We start from the raw sequence: 19,576 nt of genomic DNA, 5'->3' as shown, positions 1-19,576 counted from the left end.
TACCGGGTGTACAATTGTTTCAATGGAAGCAAACCAAGATGCCAACTCCCAGAACACTTTAGGCTTTCCTATAAAAGCCCAGGACTAAAAACATGGTGCCTGATGACAGAAAGTGACATGATAATCCTACATAAAAAGGACATTTCACAATTGATCATTATAAGGCTCTGTGACGGGTTTCAGCACTGTTGTACTTCTCCTGCCTACACCAGACAACAACCATTTTCTAATTAGGTAGGAAGCATATTGGTTTATTTTGAAAATGTTGATTGATATTTACCTGGGTAATTGTTAGACTTGATCTCATCATTAATACCCAGCATACCCACTGAAGTCGCAAAATGCACCAGAAACAAAGACTTCCTCAAAAATCCAATGGAACAAAAATGACACCAGGGCAGTAAATGTGAGACCTAGGTAAGGTTTACACTTTGAGCCATTTGTGGCTTCACCTGGAAGCGAATTAGTGATTACAGTTAATACGAGCAGCATGGGTTCTATGCAAGGGTGGCGGTTGACCGATCACTCAATCCACCACCCTACGGAAGCTACTGGGTTCGGTTAGGCATCAGTTTTGTGTCTATTTCCATCATTGTATGGTCCAGTAACAGGACACATGGTCCAGGTCACAGTTGTGAGAAACTGAACAAAGAAAAGGCAGCAGGCTTTGAAAAAAAACACCACAAGTCCAAGGGCAGGAGCTCCTGGCTGCAGTCAAGTTCATAAGACACAAATTCTCAATCGAAATAAATAGCAACATAACACAGCTTACAGTACATGGGACATTTTTGATTATTTGCAAGTGGTTACCCTGTTATGACAATTAAAAACTATTTACAGTCGCCTGCACTGTACAAGGTTTCCAGTATATACAGAGAGAGCAGAGCTCGTTCCAGTCCAGGGAAGGGAAAAGCCGTTTCAGAGTTCGGCATCCAACAGGGGAAGCCATGATGTTTCTTGAGAGTGACTAGAAAATAGGAGAACAGCTCTATTTAGGGCTCAGGATGGCCACTGTCCCAGCCTGTCCGATGGATTTTCACGTTGTGTTGCACTAATGGCACATGAGAAGTCATGGTTTCTTAGTAGGCAGCACAGAGTACCAACACAATTCCAAAAAGCATTGGTAAACACAAGCACTGTGTGGCTTTGTAGACATTTTTAAAACTGACATGCATGCTGAGAAAATGTATTGAAAGGGGTACAAAACCCATTATTGAACAAAATACCCCAAATCCATCAATCCCTATGAAATAAATAGTGAGCAACCTCCTATGAGTCTCCAATGTGGCAACTAAAATAAAATACAAAAATAGGCTATTGTTTTCAGTACACGGCACCATAGGGAGTGGAAGCCTTCATGTGGTTAGTAACCCTGGTGGAAATTCCAGCTCAACGCTTACAAATGCTTTGTACTGTATTCAGTTGTGTGGTTTGTCTATTCTATTGGACATATATACATATGTGCAGAATGCAATATGTTTTTAGTACAATTGTTTAGTATTGGGAAAGGTGAGGACGCAAGAGAGGAAAAACCTTGAGTGGGCTATTCTCTCAACAATGGGTATAATAGCATATGACACTCAGCAGATATGCATGGATTGTTTATGCCATGCTGTTTTTTCATGTGCAGTATTTATTTAAAAAAAATCAATAATCATATTCAAAGCACCAGCAGTTAAAACTATGTAATTAAATAGTATAATAGTAACCAAGCTGTGTGTGTAAAGCCTGATTGTTTTGTTGTCTTAATAGATTGTAGGTAGAATCTGTGAGATAACTAGCATTGTTTTCTCAAGTCAGTTACACTATACTAATAACAAGTTATGGCCTTTGCACTAGAGAATTGAAACTGGAAAATGTGTTTATTTGCTGGAAATAACATGTTATTTGCCACAGTATATGTTCACTACCATGGAGTCAAATATGACCATCTGAAAATGTACTGGCTAAATAAAAATACACCTGACCCCAAAACCAATTCACACTAGTGGACACCAATGATCAATTTCAAGATCCAGCTGGAATCAACCAAAATTGTTTGTGTAGCAGGTCGGGAAATTAATTTCCAAGAAAGTAAATGCCCAGTGGTTTAGTAAGAGGACATTTATACATACAATAACACATCAAAGCACAAGAGGAACCGTGAAGGAGGGTAGGAAAAGGAAAGAGGAAAGATAAAGAGAGTATGGTAATGAGAGAGAAGATCATAGAAAGACCAAGAGAGGCAGTGGTAGACGGTCATCTACAAGTGATTCATTGAGAGCGAAAACATACTAGATGTTTCATATTAGAGATGTCATTTAGATGCAGTGCTACTCATGGTAGAGCAGAAGACTACATTTTGAAGGAGATCTGCACTGTGCAATGCAATGTCCCACACCCTCCAATGCTTTAGAACAAAAGAAACCGGATTTCCAGTAGTAATGTCCTCATGGGCATCATTACTAATTTCCATTTTTATATGTGCATTTCTTAAACCTCAAGGAAAAAGGCATTCCTGTCAGATTGGCATTAGTTTTAAAAAGTTTGTAATAAAGGCACCATTTCTGTAAAGTTTCACAGTGACTTTGCTGCTTGACTGGCGCCCGGTGGAGCTACCTGATAGCTATAGAGGAGATGGGCTGTGGACTTCCCCCCTCGGCCGTCACCTACCCAGCCGGACTTTGGGCAGACTCTCCTTCGTCTCTCCATCCATCCTATCTCCATCCTTTCTCCCTCCTAAACCTTTCCCCCACCCCTTTACCCTTCTAAGCTCCATTTATTTCATCTTCTGACGCTCTTGAAATGTTTTCTTGTAACTGACGTAACTTGTAACTGATGTAATTTTGTGGATCCTTATGTAGCGCTCCGATACCTCCGGGTCTAGCCAGCGCTATATAAAACTCAAACACAAAAAAAACAACAAAAAAAACTTTGGCTTATTCTTGTGGCCCTTTGGGTTGATTTAAAATGTTTCCATCCAAGCAGCTGACTGAAGGGGAATTTTCTCAAGCAAGGGAGTAAGGTGGGACTGCCACGCCCTCTTCCCGTTTCAGAGAGGAACTGAGGTCTAGTGGTCAAGTTGCCTCCTGTGGAACAGCGCTATATGAACTATTGGCCGGTCGTCTCCACTGGGGCAGTTTATGTTTTCCAGACCAGGAACGGGCGGACGGATTCCCTACTCTATAGGCAATACTGAATTTATGACTGTGCGGGTCCCAACCCTCTCAGCAACTGGGTTAAGGTTGCAACTCCGATTTCAAATCTGTGCACATTGCTCACCATTCCTGGAGGTACAAAAAGGCAGTGACTACCTTACTGCACATTAGGGATGTATTGCTCCTGCTCTTGGCTTAATCACTGCAGTTCATTAAGTGACAAAAACACATTGTGCCTTGTTCAAGGAATGGTGGTGCTTTTACCACCAGTGGTAAACATGAATAACCACTGGTAGTAGCAAGTCTCCCATTGCTGAAGGAAAAAATGCCACAGTCAGTCCATTTAATGTTGATACTAACATTTTAGGAAACTCTGAGGGCATTACAATTGGCTTTTCTCATTGCAGGAAACAATATAAAAATGGCGGTATTTATCACTAAAATGATCTTAAATGCCACAATCTGAAGCGTAGTCTAGCTTTGGTTGAAATGCACTCCTAAAATGAGAGGGCTTTGCTTTTCCACAGGTTTATTGTCATTTGAGAACTAACCCCGGACTGAGCTATCGTTCATTCGGAGCTGGGATGCCTACGGGTTGCCACACGCTATACAAATGCGCCTAGTATAGTAGTATACTATAGCACTGCCCCTTCATTGCCCACTTGTATTTTTGAACAGTAGTAATCATTTACATCTAGGATACAAATGTACCCTTGCTGGTGGTACAAATACAGCAATCGTAGGAGCTGGAAAGTCGAAAAGGATTTCTTCTTTGACAATCGAGAACAACGCTGTAACACAAGTGGTAATGAAGCATTACTGGGGAATGGGGAATACCACACTAGATTCCTACTGTAACTCCCCATTTCTCCCTGAAGTTTCCCCTGGATTATTGGAATGAATTGCGCTGAATCTGCAGAAAACATCCACGAAGCCTACAAAAAACCCAAGGAAAGGTTGCGTACGTAGAGCAGGAGTACATAAGTAACTCTAATATACTGGTAACAATTTGTCATCCGTATGTGGTTAATGTCTTTCACTGTCAGTATGTGCCTAGCGACTGACTAGCTCATGGAGTCGTCCACAGTCCCAAGGCAGCCATTATGTTGTCCTTGACGCACACATCATCTTACAGTACAGCGGGGGAGCTCGGCAAGTAATTTTTAAGTGCGTCATTGGCTTCACACACTGGAGTGCTGAAGCCGTCTTTCAAGAAAGATGAGAAGAGCTGCAGGGAATGATTTCATTTTTGTGTTTCCTGCCTACTGAAAGTAGGTCACTTCCGTCGTTATATTCTGACCAGGCCAGGAATTCAAATGGAAATAGAAGAGAATTGGATGAAACATTGGAATAAGCCCTGAACAAGAATCAGACATGTGGCAATCACCCTGTTAGCCAAGATATGCCATGGACTTAACCAAACCACTGACCAATGCTTTCTGTGGTCTGGCTTGACAGCCCAGCTCTCACCACCCATTTATGTGAGCATTACCAGAGAGGGGTTTTGGCTCCGCCCACTTGTTGGAAACCAGGAGTACATGTTTTGATTGGGCAGAAGCTGTGTGCTTCCTCAAACAAGTTCTTGCCCCCCACCTGCTGTGATCATTTTGCTTATGTATCCAGCTGCCTAAGCTTAGAATTTCAGGGGCACACACGACATTGGAATGTTCTTAAAGTGTCTCAGATAACTAGATAATTTATGTTGTTTCCCTCTGGCAGAGGCACAGATGGGAGGAGGGCGGTCACTAACCTACATGGATTTTCAGCTCTAGCTTGACAGTGTTACCTGATTGTTTTTTAACCTACTCCCATATTGTTCTACAGGTCATTGCTTCCACACAAATATATATCTATTCCCATGCTATTTATTTGTAATGCATCTCATTACCATACAACATTTGCTTAAAGCCAGACCTATTGGCATTGCCAGTGTTTGAGGGGGGTTTGATGGGCCATAAGGATCTGCAAAGGGGTGGTGGCAAAAAGCCTGCTTTCATTATCTGTTTCTTCCATTGGTATAACATCCAGACTCGGTTGAAGAAGATTTGCACTTAGATGGACAAGAAGATTCAGAAAAGTTTAAAATAAATACTCTGAGTGTAGCCTGGTGTACCTTTCTCAAATGTTGGCATTGATAGGAGGAGCATTAATATGAATACCAAAAGCCACCTTCACAGATTTTCCCTTCTTGCAGAAATGTGAAAAGATTTATGTAAATTTTCACAAATTACACGCTTGAAAGTAAGAGCTACCGCCTGCCTAAATGTTTAATAGATGAGTGCAGCTAAACAACTACTAACTTTACTTCATTCGGGTCCTTAGGGTCATATTCCGACACGAGCGGCTAGACGGGACGGGCACTGATATACGTGTAAAGGCGGTGGTGGTCATGACACTTTATAAGAAGGGGTAGCGTGGGATGGGTCATCCTCTCGAACCTGTGAATAAAGATGCACAGCTTTAATTCTGAGGGGGAAATGGTTTGTCCCCTGTATCAGACACCTAGGTTCCATCAGTTTAATGTGGATAGGCAAACAGTCCTGACTTTTGTGAAGCCGTGAAGTCAGTCCTCGAAATATTCAAGATTACCATTAGGAAGCCATTGCTACATCGATCATGTAGGAGCCACCTTCTTACATCGATCATTCGGAAGCCACCTACTATCAGTCACTTGGCAATCAGGTTCGTTCATCAATCGTCTGGCAGCTGTTTGCCTAGATCATATGGAAGCTATTCTCATTGATCGATTATTAAGTGTTATTGCACTCTCCAGAAGGGTTTTAATAGTGGCTAATGCCCTAAGCATGCAGTCTCCCTCATCCCACTCGACACAGCCAAACACGCTGACTGTCTCTGCTTGCTTCATGTTCCTGCCACTGCGGTAGCCCAAGAACAGTACTACGATTCTCTACAGGGTGCACTCCAACTCGGATCTTATGGAAGTCCAGTGGTGCAACACAGGCACCGGCAGTGCAAGTGGGTCCTCTTAGCACAGTATTCTGGCCCGAGAAATCCTGATAAAGTCGGAGGGGGGCCCCTCCATGTACCTTGCAGGGGGGCCCCCTCAAGTTTCGTTACGCTGCTGTGGAAACCACTATCATCGGCCATTTTGCACTCACTTTAAACTGATTATCTAGAAGCCATCTACCTGGATCAGGGTAATTGGCACCTACCTTATATAAGAAAATCTTGGTAGCCATCACCCTACATCAATCATCCGAGAGGTATCTTACCTTCTTTCAAGCAATAGTAGCTATCCTTAGGACAAAAATCGTTTGGCAGCTAACTTCTCTCTTCAAACAGTCCAATATCAAGCACTTGTCATCCACTTTCTTCTCAGAAGTGTTTTGGCGGTCTCTCTCTACACTGGTCATCTAGCATCTGTCATCCTACCTTCATCATGTGCAGCCCAGTACGCAATTTGTAAGTGCCGGGGCCCAAAATTATGACAGGAGCAAGTCTCCTGCCAATTGACAGGGTTGCGTTACCAAGGCTGCGTAGTCTTGATTTCATCGAATGCCTCTTTCTTCTTCCCCTCTACACTTCCTGCCTCTTTACTTCACTCTCCTGGCTTCTTTTTCACCCCTGCTTTCAGTAGGTGTCAGTGTATTCCAGGAGCTGCCTATGCAGATAAGAGTGGTTGGCGGGGTGGGGGGGATAGAGGGGAGTCGATAGACTACGACAAGGAATAATAGAAAGAAAACCATCTACCTTGCACTCACCGCATCGCCGAAGCGGCGAGCGCTAGCCAAGTAGTTTTCTTTTTTTTTTCAATTTCCCCTCCACGTCGTCTGTCAACTCCCCCCCACCCTGCCCCTGCCCCCCTCCCCCACACCTGCACTGGCCACTCCTGCTGTTTTCATATCTTTCTCATTTCTTCCTTTTCTGCCTTACTCTGGGTCACACTAATGATGCCAATTAAGTCCTGCTCATCAATAAAAAGGAGTGCTGGTGCCCCCCACCTGCAACCACGAGCAGAAATAAAACACTGGCACTGTCCATTGTCTATGAAGCATGTGGCAGCCATCTTCCTGCACAGGGTATTTGGGGCCAGATGTACAAAGGCCTTTTGCAGTTCCTAACCGGCCAAACCACAATGTTGGCGTGTTAAGAAGTGCAAAACAGCCTTTTCCTATGTACAAAGGCCTTTAGGGAATCGCAAATGGGATTTCTACCTAGTTGAAATTGCATTTTTCAACTCCCTAAATAGAAAACTGCAAATAGGGATTTCCTATTTGCAGTTTCTTAGTATGCGTACAAAGCATTTCTGTCGGGAGGAGCTGGGGATACCGACTATAAACTTCCCCTCTGACCCCCATGTCATGGCCATGCAGGTATGGGGCGACGACGACGACGGCCCTTTTAACCCGACATTGGACATTTCTTTTCCTTTCGTTTGAGCAGGGGGACTTTCTAACTTGTAGACAAATAAAACCCCTTTTTTCCCGCAAATCCACAGAGTGTCTTTCTGTCATTTGAGGCTGCCCGTCGCTGGTAGCGTGACAGAAGTGGTGGAGAATGCAGGCATAGTTCCTCTGATAAAAGATGGAACAAATAATCCAAATGCGGGAGGCCCAAAGCAAGCTGGAATGGGCCATGGAGAAAAGCTCAAATCAAGCAGAACTGGACCGTACCGCGTTTACCGCCGCCATTCAGTTACAGGCGGACAACTTGACTAAGCTGGCGGAAGGACAAACCCAGCTCCTACAGACATTGGGGCTGGGCAGAGCCCCTGCCTTACCAGGGACTGTTGTTCCCCTTCAGAAATACGTCCATGGGGACGATCCCATTTCGTTCTTTTTGAATTTTGAAAGGGCTGCCAGGGCGAGTGGCTGGCCAGCGGATCGCTGGCCTTTCTATTTAGCCCCCCTTCTTACAGGTGAAGCCCAAGCAGCATATCAAATTGCCAATCGCGATGGTACAGCAGCGTATGGACATGTCAAGCAGTATATCCTCGACCGACTCGGCATAGATGACGAAGCTCATCGTCTTCGCTTCCGGTAGGAAAGAGGAGTTACTGGTGATACCCCCAAAACCCTCTTCTATAAAATCAAGGATGCCGCGGATAGATGGCTTAAGCCCTTGGAGTCTACCCGTGAAGCCATTATGGAAAAAATATTTCTTGAACAATATTTAGAAGCCCTCCCCTATGGGACCCAACGGTGGTTACGTCAGCATGCCGGCCTCACCTTGGAACATGCAGTCGAAATGGCCACCTCCTATGTAAGGGCCCAGAGTCGAGGTCTATCCAAGGAACCAGAGAAAATTCAGAAATCGCTTCCCCTGGGGAGGACAGAAATGAAAACAACGAAGCCCTTCTATGAGCAGCCAAAATCCTGGGTAGGGCGCCCGAAAGCTCTCCAGTGACAGGTCCACAATGCTATGAATGTGGGGAGTGGGGCCACATTGCCAAATTCTGTAGGAAAAGAAAAGAAAGATCAGAAGACGAACCGATGGACGTCAACTACCCACCACATTCCATCCTTTTCGCACAAGAAACCCGTCCGGTATACTATGCGAGTCTGATCCTAAACAATCAGTCCATAACCGCCCTCCTAGATTCCGGGTGTAAGCACTCAGTCATACGGGAGGAATTTGTACCGCCTGCTTCCTTGTTACCTGGAAGGCACGTCTGTATAAGATGCGTGCATGGTGATATAAAAGAATATCCCATAGCCAGAATCCCCCGCCAAAATCCCAAAGGCCTAAATATAGTGGTTGATGTAGGGGTCTTGCCCCAACTTCCTGAGCCTCTCATTATTGGTATTGACAATCCCTGGTTCTTTGATATGTTATGGGGGGCGTTAAAACCTGGGTCTCAGACGGCTCTTATGGCCTCTGAACCTTGCGCCATGGATACGCACTTTAGGACTGCCCAACTGAACGACGGCAGCCTTAGTAACGCCTGGAAGAGTGCTAGGGCTTCCCTTCAACATCCCCATAGAGTGTACCCCTGTTTTGTTGAACTGTAAGGGCTATTATATAGAATAGGCAAGGAGGGGGAGGAACCACAGCTATTAGTCCCTGCGGCCTTTAGGGACCAGGTCCTTTTTATTGCCCATACACACCTTCTGGCAGGACACTGCGGGGTAGAAAAAACATCTCACTCCATACTCCGAATTTGTTTTGGGCCAGATGTACATGCACAAATAAAGAACTACTGCCAAGAATGCACCATTTGTCAGAAGAAAAACCCATACATCCCACCAAAAGCCCCTTGCCTATAAATCGCCAAGCCATTTGACCATATAGGCATGGACCTCATAGGCCTCCTCCCCAAATCTAATAAAGGCCATCAGTATGTACTGGTGATAGTTGATTATTCCACCAGGTACCCCGAAGCGTTACCCTTGCATACCGCAAATACCACTACGATAGCACAGAGGCTGATAGAAGTGTTCTCTAGGATGGGGTTTCTAAGAGAAATCGTAACAGACCAGGGAACCCCCTTCGTTTCCCGCTTGATGAAGCAGGTCTGCCAGCAACTAAGCATTAAACACAAAGCCTTCCGTATATCAACCCCAGACCAATGGTCTGGTGGAACGTTATACCGGAAACCTCAAATTGACTCTGAAGAAACTCCTCACCAGTGACGGGAAACGCTGGGATCAGCTTCTCCCCTTAGCCTTGTTTGTGCTTCGTAGTCAGGTACAGAGCAGCCTGGGCACCTCTCCCTTTGAATTACTGTTTGGCAGGAAACCGCGGACCCTTCTTTAGATAACAAAAGACAGCTGGGAGGCCGAGGGCACTCAAGAAGCCCAGGCCCTCCTGGAGTACGCTACTCAAGTCAAAAGTCGCCTCCACAAATTAAGGGAACTCGCCCATGCCTCTCTGGAAAAGGCCCAAGAAAAACAGAGACAAACCTATGATAAAGAAAGAAATTGCGAGAATTGAAGATTGGAGATCTGGCTTTAGTTTTGCTCCCGTCCTCTTTTCATAAACTACGGAAAGAATGGCAGGGCCCTTTCCCTGTGGTACGTAAAATAGGCAAAACCACCTATCTGTTACAACTTAGTACCAACAAAACTTAGATGTACCACATAAACCTTCTAAAAAAATGGTTAGGGCCCCCTTCCAAGCCAGCCCAAACAATTTCCTTGGTGGTCTCCGGCTCTTCCACTGTCAAATCCACCATCCTTAATAATGAACTAACACGTGAGTACGCCAAGAACATTCACACCGTCTTAGAGTCCTTCCAAGACATCTTTTCAGACCAGCCTGGTAGAACCCATCTTGCCCTACATTCCATTCCCACACAGGAAGGTGTCACTGTTAAACAACGACCCTACCGGGTCCCCGAGTCCCAACGCCTGGCCCTCCGAGAGGAAATAAGACAGATGTTGGAGACGGGGATAATCGTTCCCTCCCGCAGCAAGTGGTGTTCACCAGTCGTATTAGTGCCTAAACGGGATGGCAGCATCCGGTTTTGCATTGACTTTAGGGCGGTGAACCGTATTTCCAAGCAAGACGGATAGCCTCTCTCCAGAGTGGACGAGCTGATAGAACACCTTGGTGGGGCCCAATACATCTCCACCATCTACCTCACCAAGGGCTATTGGCAAATCCCTCCGAACCCCAAAGACCAGGAAAAAATGGCCTTCTCCACCCCAGACGGGCTTTTTCAATTCACCGTGCTACCGTTTGGTCTACACGGCGCCCCAACCACATTTCAAAGGCTGATGGACACCCTCCTACAAAAGCATACAATGTATTCGTCGGCATACCTAGACGATATAGTAGTATTTAGCAGAACATGGGAGGACCACCTGACACATCTAGCGGCCATATTCCAAGAGATTCGTTCTGCACGTTTACACATAAATGCCATAAAGTCCCGATTTGCCTTCCAAAAAGTCAAGTATTTGGGGTACCTACTGGGGGAAGGGTATGATTGAACCACAAACAGAAAAGGTGAGGGCCATCCAGGAGACAGTGTTTCCTTCATCTAGGAGGGACTTACGAGCCTTTTTGGGGTTGGTGGGATATTATAGATGTTTTATTCCCCAATTTGCAGAGAAGGCGGCTCCTCTCACTGACCTCTTAAAGAAGACGGTCACCTCTGCGAGACTGGCCTCCCCTACCCCCCTGGAACAATCTGCCTTTGAGAACCTTAAAACCGCCCTAACATCTTCTCCGGTGTTACAGACCCCTGATTTCCGGAAGCCTTTTGTTCTCCAGACTGACGCCTCGGGGGTGGGCTTGGGTGCTGTCCTCTCCCAACATGATAGCGAGGGTAGAGAGAGACCAATATATACATAAGCAGCAAGCTCTTCCCCCGTGAAAAGTCCTATCCTACCATAGAAAAGGAATGCCTGGCGGTGAAATGGGGTATCAAGAAATTAAGATATTACCTGGAGGGCAGACCCTTCCTCTTATACACGGACCATGCCCCCCTCACCTGGTTACAAAGGAACAAAGGTTGTAACGACCGAGTCCTCTGCTAGTTCCTGTCCCTGCAACCCTTTCAGTTTGAGGTACGGCATCGGAAGGGGGCTGAACAATCCAATGCAGATTTTTTTTCCCGTTTCCCTATTTCCCCCGATCGGGGAAAACCTGGGGGAAGGGTGTGTCGGGAGGAGCTGGGGATACCGACTATAAACTTCCCCTCTGACCCCCATGTCATGGCCATGCAGGTATGGGTGACGACGATGGCCCCTTTAACCCGGTAAGACGTCAGGGGGAGGCGGGACTGACACCGGTAACGCCGCGCCTTCGGGACCTATCAGGAGTGGAAGAGGGGTGGAGAGAAAGCAGCAAGGAGGAAGAATACGCAGAGAAGTTCTAGGAAGTGGCGCGAGGAGGGAGAACGCTAATGGAGGGCGGCCCCGAGAACCCTGCAGCACGAGAGAGACCGGGAAAAGAAGCGGCCATCCTACTTGTTGAAGATGCGTCGGCCCCGACCGACACCGCGCCATCGCCCGCCAACCTCCAGGAGGAGGGTGGCTCCAACAGGTACGAGGACGCCTCCGGCGACTTTTGAACACACCGGGAGGGCAAAGCTAAACGAGGGCGGTCACGGCTCGAGGCTCTACTTGGGAATCACCTTTTATAGCCGCGGTGCAACATCCCTCACGATCTATCCTCCCCTACCCACATCTCCATAAGGAGAACCACAATCCTGACCCTTGGTTTCTTTGTTTTCTTTTTTTCTTCTTTTTCCGGCTTCCTCCCCCTGCAATTGAAGCATCCGTCCCGATCCTCGAGGAGAGCTCTGGCGCAAGAGTATCCACCTAAAGAAACTGGAACAACGGGCAGTAACGAAGACCTTCCCGTGCAGGCCCAGACATTGGACATTTCTTTTCCTTTCGTTTGAGCAGGGGGACTTCCTAAGTTGTAGGCAAATAAAACCCCTTTTTTTCGCAAACCCACAGAGTGTCTTTCTGTCATTTGAGGCTGCCCGTCGCTGGTAGCGTGACAATTTCCTAAATGCAAAATGAGCATTTAGGAAATGCAATTACCATCAACAAAGTCGATGGTTACCATGTGCAATTTTTAAAAAAAGTACTCCGTGCTGCATTTTTTTTAAAGTGCAATAGAGTGCACACATGCCCAGATGGCATGTGTGTGCTCTACATGTACACCACTATTTTTGGGGTGCATTACAGGAGGCCTTATGCACATAGCCATCCTTGGTTTAGCATTTCCAAAATAGCGGTTTCCTAATAGGAAATTGCTATTTTGGAAATGCAAACCCGGCCCATTGTTATGAAGGTCATGGGATTTCCTAATTGCGATTTTATAATAGCAATTTCAACTCTGCTGGAATCGCTATTAAGAAAACGGTAATTCCACAAATATTATTTTGCATTTCCTAAATAGAGCTTCCTATGGACTTGCTATTTAGGAAATGCAAAATTGCATTTTCGTACAACTGGCCCTAAGTCACCACTCCATACGTAGGTCACTTGGTGTATCACACCGGTGTTCAATGGAAACACAATGAGTGCTCAGATTTTCCATATGATTTGAAGGCCCTTCAAAATGTGGGGCAACATTAGAACCATGCAAAGGAGTCCGAGAGAGGCGGGGAAGTGACTTGCGAAGTGCATGGATACAGCCGTACTTGATCAATTTACCAACCATGATAACAGGCAATCACATGCGTTATCGGAGAAGGCGCGACAATGATGATGGAAAGACTGTGGCAGTCGAGCGAGAGCATTTAATTTCTTCTAATGGAAAGATGTGACAATGACTGAGCGGTGCGGCGTGTTGATTGACAGCGCGCTGCGAGAACCTACCTCTTTATCACGAGAACAAAAGTAAGCTCCAGATCGGTATCCCTTTGCAGATAGCTTGCTGACCTCAAGCCTTCCAGTCAGCTGAATTATCTGCAAATGATGCATATGTCAGGAGCACAGGCCATGGATGAGACGTCCAGGCGGATCCTTTGATTATCCACTCAGGGTTGGAAGCTGACAGCATTTAACGCAAACCCAATAGATGTCCATTTTACCATGGCTTGAGTGGCGCAGTAAAGGAGGAGGTGGCCTACGAAGAGCACAGCAGCTGTAATGAAAATTCAGCAATCAATGGCATGTCTGGACCGAGCGGGATCTCAGGCTCCGCTGCAGCGGCGAACGACAGATTGATGGAGTCGATGAGCTAATCATGTTAGAAAAGCTTTCCACTCCATTAGCAGGAAGCAAAGAAGGAGAGGACAGGGGCGTGCCGCCATCTTTCCCACACTGACAGCATGGCTCCTTATGGCCGCTCTGGGGAATGGACAAGGAGGGGCGAGGGTTGGGAACGCGGTCCAGGCACGACGGGCTCTACTCTGAGAAGGGATACGTGGAGCCACGTGCCCCGAGATGAACCTCAGGCCTTCCTTCCTGGGTCTCGCGGCAACAAGTCAATATCACTTTCCCCCTCCCTGCCGTGTGCGTCCCGCGTGCCTCCACAGTGCCAGATGCACCAATGAATTATGCAGCTTAATGGCTGATGAGAGTGAGTCGGGTTTTAACAGGCACATTTAACGAAGCCTGGCGAGATTTAAAGTGGAAGACGAAGAGGGTGCTCTGAGGGAATTCTTCTCTGAACGGCATTTCCTGATCACACGTTAGCTGACAAGGAACACGGAATTTTGGGGAGTGAATGAGCTGAAAGACAGAGAAATGGACCCATGGGCATCTTTTCTACAGAACACGTACAAATGTATGGTTTTTGCTACTTTTTTCCCAATGATGATTGATCTTAGTAGTGCTCTTATTCTTATGTAAAGTGCTCTAATGCCATTGGACGGTTCATTTTTGTGGTTTTTCAGAGCAGGAACTTGGTCCAATGGCATTAGAGCACTTTACATAAGAATATTAAGAAGAATACAGATATCAATCATCATTGAAGAAAAGGCAAAGGTAAAATATAAAAAATGTAAGTGTGGCAGCAGCATCCTTGATAGGGATGCCGACGCGGATATCCTAGACCCTTGCCTGCAGGAAATGAAATAGTACATAATGCAATTTAAAAAAAAGTACATTTGCAAGGGGCTCACAGATATCCTAGACCCTTGCCTGCAGGAAATGAAATAGTACATAATGCAATTTTAAATAAAGTACATTTGCAAGGGGCTCACAGTAGTCGGGAATAGGTGGTCTGAGGTAGAGGTGCAATCTAAGGAAGAGATGTGGACTGTGAAGGAAGTTTAGCCCGTGGAAGAGGTGCGGCCAAAGAAGCAAGCGCATTGAAGCGGGAGTGTAGTGCTCTCAGGAAATGCACAGGTGCTCGTGCAGAGGGCAGGAAGATCTATACTGAGGCTTTCAACGTTTTTCAGGGTACATGTTGGTCATGTCCATATGCTCTGTGTTTAACTTGAAAAAAAAGTTACTGCAGGGGCTCTAAGTTTATCTCAGGGCCCTGCCACCGGTACTGCCAAAGGCCAGGGTTGGTGAACACCAATGCTGCCTAGTCTTGATTCCACCTCATTCCTCTCTCTTCTACCACACTACACTTTCTCTCTCTAGCTCACTGGCATAGGTTTATTTTCATCCATGCCTTCTCTTTAGAAATATTTTTCTATCATTCTCTCCATCCTTCTTTCTTCCTTTTCCGCCTTGCTCTTTCTGGTCTGATGATGAAAAAGAATGAGTGAGTTTATAAAGGTGAGTGAAAAAGAGAAGACAGAGGACTGTAGGGGCTGTGGGTGGTCATGAAAGGTTCAGGAATCCTCTCCAAAATTAGAACTTTCCAACTTTGACAAAACTTTTGTAGTTTGCTTCTGAGGCTGGAAATAGAGATACATATACAACATCCTAGCGAAAGCCTGTTTGCATGGTGGTAAAATGGAATGCCCGCTCCACAAATTGTACAGGGGTGTAGCAAAACAATTTTCCAGTGGAAAAATTACCTTACCCATAAGAAATAATGAAAACAATATAACGTAAATGCAGTGCTGGTCCTAACCAAGAAGAGTTCTCATGGTGACAGAACTGATTGGAGTAGGGTTAGCGATTACAGGCATACTCCTTGAAATCTACAAATGGCACAGAGCTTCAGAAACAACCTGTGAAATCCCAGATGTATTGCTACTCACATAGTTTTACAAAGATCTTTGAGACTCAGACCTGGAGTGTTCGGTCAGATGTGCCGGAGTTGAAAAGGATACCAGATATGATTCTGTGGCCTTGCTCGTTCACATATAACAGGTTTAAATGGCACTGAATTATGGGGGCTGCAGTTCAAAATGTAGCCTGTTGTCCCAAAATGTTAACCTTAGTTGGTAGGTAGTGCCTAGTTCTCTTAAATGATATAAAATATGCCGACACCAATTTCATTTAGGTTTTCCAGTGCTCCACAACAGAATGTGAACTTGGAGTTGTTGCAAACTTAAGAGGGGCAGCCAAACTTTAACAAGAGGGAAAAAAATCACCGGCTATAGGAAAGGCAAAGATAGTGGTTTCCAAAGTACATCGACTTCTGGAAACAAGAACGCCTCAGTATTTAAGAGGCTAGGTCAGTAGTTGTCTTCAGCATGTTGGATAGCAGACCCTTAGCCTGCTGTCTTTAAGGTCCAGCTGGCCTTCCTCAGGTGCCTTCCCAGTGAGTGGTTTATGCCCGATTCTAAACAACACAGGATGAGAACATGTGTCTAACAGCCGACGAGCCCATCTTTGTACCGTTCATATTGTTCCACCACCCTCAGACTATCGGGGCGGGAGATGGGAATGCTCAGTCTCATGAACTAAGACTCTGGCCTGATTTAGCATTCGGTGGTCATTTAAAACTCTCCAATTTCTGTGGGAAAAGCTAATGCTTGGGTTTGCATTGTGAACAAATTTAAGCTGGTGAATTCTAATCCACATTCAGAATTTCCTTCGGATTTTCAGATAGCACAAAATATTAAATCAGGCCATTGGTGTGTTGGGCAGAGGTCGCTTCTTAAGGTCAATGGGAGTTACTTGGTATCATTCCATGTAGGGACGAATATCGCCTGACACAGTTAAGGAGAATGATGGCAAAGGAAGGAACAATGCTGGAGAAGAACTCCTTATGGGGTTGGAGTGGGACACAAACGTTAACTAACAAGTGATAATAGCCCTGATGGACAGCTCTTCTAAGCTCCACACAGCGGCATGTAAGATGGGAGACCTGCTCCCGGCAACAGTTCCTAGTCGTATACTGGTAACCATGCGCTAATGACCATCATGCATTACAAGAATTTACCTTTGTTTTCAGGTGATGTGGGTATTGTTGGTAAGTAAGAGTGGTAGACCCGAACATACCCAGCTATCCATGGCCAAGCAGAGCAAGCAAAATCATCCTGTACCTAAAGAAACACCCCCTACTGGACACCTTTTGACAGGTATTTATGCACCCCTTTCGCTTTTGCTTTGAGAAAATACCGGCTGCCTGGTGGACTACTGACTTCCAGCAGCATTCTAGACCGTGATTAAAGGAATACGGGGAGCAGGTAACAGCTCCCGTACTGCTACCGTACCATATTTATACCGAGCTGCCTAGGACTCGCTTTCGGAGATTATATTAATTTCAATTTTGAGACAAACGCAATCTTCCCTGTAGTCCAATACAGTTGCTCAGTAGCGTGACATTTGGTACTATTAATAATAAATCTCATTGTTCTTTCTTGTTTTTACAAATACATAAAATTGTCAGGGTCTCTGAGACGTCCATCTTTTTTTCTTAAGTGGTCTTCACATTTTTTACAGGATAACTTTTTCCTAAACCAGCCATGCCCTGAAGAAGCCTTGCTTATTTTCATCTTGCCATGGCTTGGTAGTACTTCTGGACATATGGCCCTCCTGTCTTTCTGGAGGTGGAAGAGATGGCAGTGAAGTTTCTGAGATGGCTACTGTCCTTCATGCCGCAAGCAAAGAACTCTGTACATTTCACATCACCGTTGGATCCACCGTTTACTTTACAAAAGGAAAAGGCAGGTGGCGACTGTGGTGGCATCAGAGACAAAAGTGGCAGGGCAGTGACGCGGCGAAGACAGAGGACGAGATGCTCTACAAACAGCAGTAAGGTCACTTCCCTTGGTCGCGTTCCCTTTGAGTCTTGCTAGTGATTGGCATTCATTGCTCAATCTTCCTTCTTATTCTTGTTTGTTCTTTCTTTGTACCATCCGCTAGGCTATAGAGCCGCTTCCAGGAAGCTGGTGTCCAAGTTCTGGATCAGGACCCGAATGAAAGACATCTCTTTCCTGGTGTTCTCGAAGATGATGCGCGGGTCGTCCGACTGGCAGCGAAGGCAGTTCGGAGCCATGACCATGGCCAGGTTATTCACGTCCATCTTCGTGACTGTCACATTGGAGGGTTGCACAAACACCTGGGTTCAAGGGAGATGACAAAGAATTAGATGTTATAAGGGAATCAATCAATCGGAAAGTTGTAGCGGCATTTTCACAACCCTCCTCTTTCCTATTCACATTATAAATTATCATGACACACACATTGCTCATAAATGTCAAAAGCACTTCCCTTGATTGTTCTTCAATAGAACATGTGTTGGAAAAACAGCCCTATAACTACATAATGCGACACACTGTACCTTTTCCCACGCCGGTTTCTTTCGACAGCACTACTGGTATTTTGAATGCGTGTTGAGAAATCACCAGCTGGTGCATGTGTTTCCCTTAAAACATGTGGAGAACTTGAAAAGCCCGCCAGGTGAGTTGTTTCATACTGCTTGCATGCGTTTTACTTCTCAGCCGCAGGTGTACAACCTGATCGTGTGTTTTGTACCAAGGTCTGAGCACTGGCGCCGGGTCTTCCCTCGGAATGACCTCAGGGGTGTGTAGGATGGAACTGGGGATGGGAGACATCTCTGCAGAGTATGTTCAGGGATATGATTGCAGAGTACCATGAGAAGTGCAGTTCAGGGATGTTTTTCAAGAGGGGCGGGGATTATAGGTCAACAAACCACTTTCGGTGAGATTTGGGCTTTTTTTTTTTTATAACTAGAAGAGATTCTGAATGCAAAATAGCCTTTGCTGGGAATCTCTTCTTAGCTATTAGGGTTGGGAAATGTTTTGCGGTTTTGAAAAGCTTATGTCTGTTTAGCCACCTTAGATAGCTCTGACCATGAGTGAGGACCCTGTGGTGATCGCCGGGCAGGAGTAAGGGTGGAGTGTCAGTGTAGGGTCATTTCCCGACTCCTACTCAGATGATCTGGCCTGGCATCCAGCACCGGGATACCCTCACGGGTGACAAGTAGCGCTCTACCAATCTACTGACTGATTGATTGAGCAGCAGAATAGACTTCACATGGTGTAAAGACTGCAAACCCACATAGCGTGTGGCCAAGATGGGGGGGGGGGGGGGCGGGTAGAATGTTAATGAGGAACCTGCTGGACTTGGTGCACGAGAAAGGGCATCACCAACCACAGCCCGGAGAGCTTTATGCGACTCTCAGAAGGATCTGGAAAGCTGATCTCTGGGGGCCGCAAGGACGAAGACAGCAGAAAATAAATTCTTCAAATGGGACGGACCAGCAATCAGTTGGAACTGGGGTGACACTGGAGTGGGATTTAAGAGTATTGATCCTTCTTGGAAGCAAATGACGAAGACAACTTCTACTCCTTGTGAACTTGTACTCTGAAGGAGGCTGTGTTCTCCAGGGAGGGTAAGCCACTGGTGGGTACTTGTGGGTAAAGTGCGGAGACGTTAATGGACGGCCCCTGCTGAGCTGAGTTTAAAGTGCACAGTGGAACCATTATATTGAAATTCTATTTCTTCGAAGCAACTTTTATTATTTTGCGCTTATTTTAATTATAAAGTGCCTTTCTACTTTACTAATTTGGTGTGGGGCTTTTACTGAGTGTTTTATTAACTAGGTCTTGTGATGCATTCTTAGGATGCCTGTCCTGAAGCATACCTATCATCTCATCCTGATTAGGAACTAGGGGGCACATGCATCAACATTGTAAATTTAAAATACCCAATTGCGAATTCCTGAGAATTGCAATTAGGTAATCGCAATTTACA

At 45.7% G+C, this 19,576-nt stretch overlaps 1 protein-coding gene across 2 annotated transcripts in view; it reads right to left on the bottom strand.

The window, feature by feature from the left end:
• Positions 1–1,843: 1,843 nt before the first annotated feature.
• The window catches only part of ARHGAP39 (Rho GTPase activating protein 39), an 855,990-nt gene continuing 838,257 nt past the window's right edge, over positions 1,844–19,576 (bottom strand). For both annotated transcript variants that reach the window (XM_085604662.1, XM_085604663.1), the window contains one exon: positions 1,844–17,918. In XM_085604662.1, the coding sequence (XP_085460788.1) occupies positions 17,724–17,918 (195 nt within the window). In that variant the 3' untranslated portion in view covers positions 1,844–17,723. The remainder of the gene's footprint in view (positions 17,919–19,576) is intronic.

This window comes from Triturus cristatus, chromosome 5_1 (assembly GCF_964204655.1).
Source record: "Triturus cristatus chromosome 5_1, aTriCri1.1, whole genome shotgun sequence".
NCBI lineage: Eukaryota > Metazoa > Chordata > Amphibia > Caudata > Salamandridae > Triturus > Triturus cristatus.
Note: the sequence above shows the minus strand (reverse complement) of the source record. Positions and strands in the feature narration are given on the sequence as shown.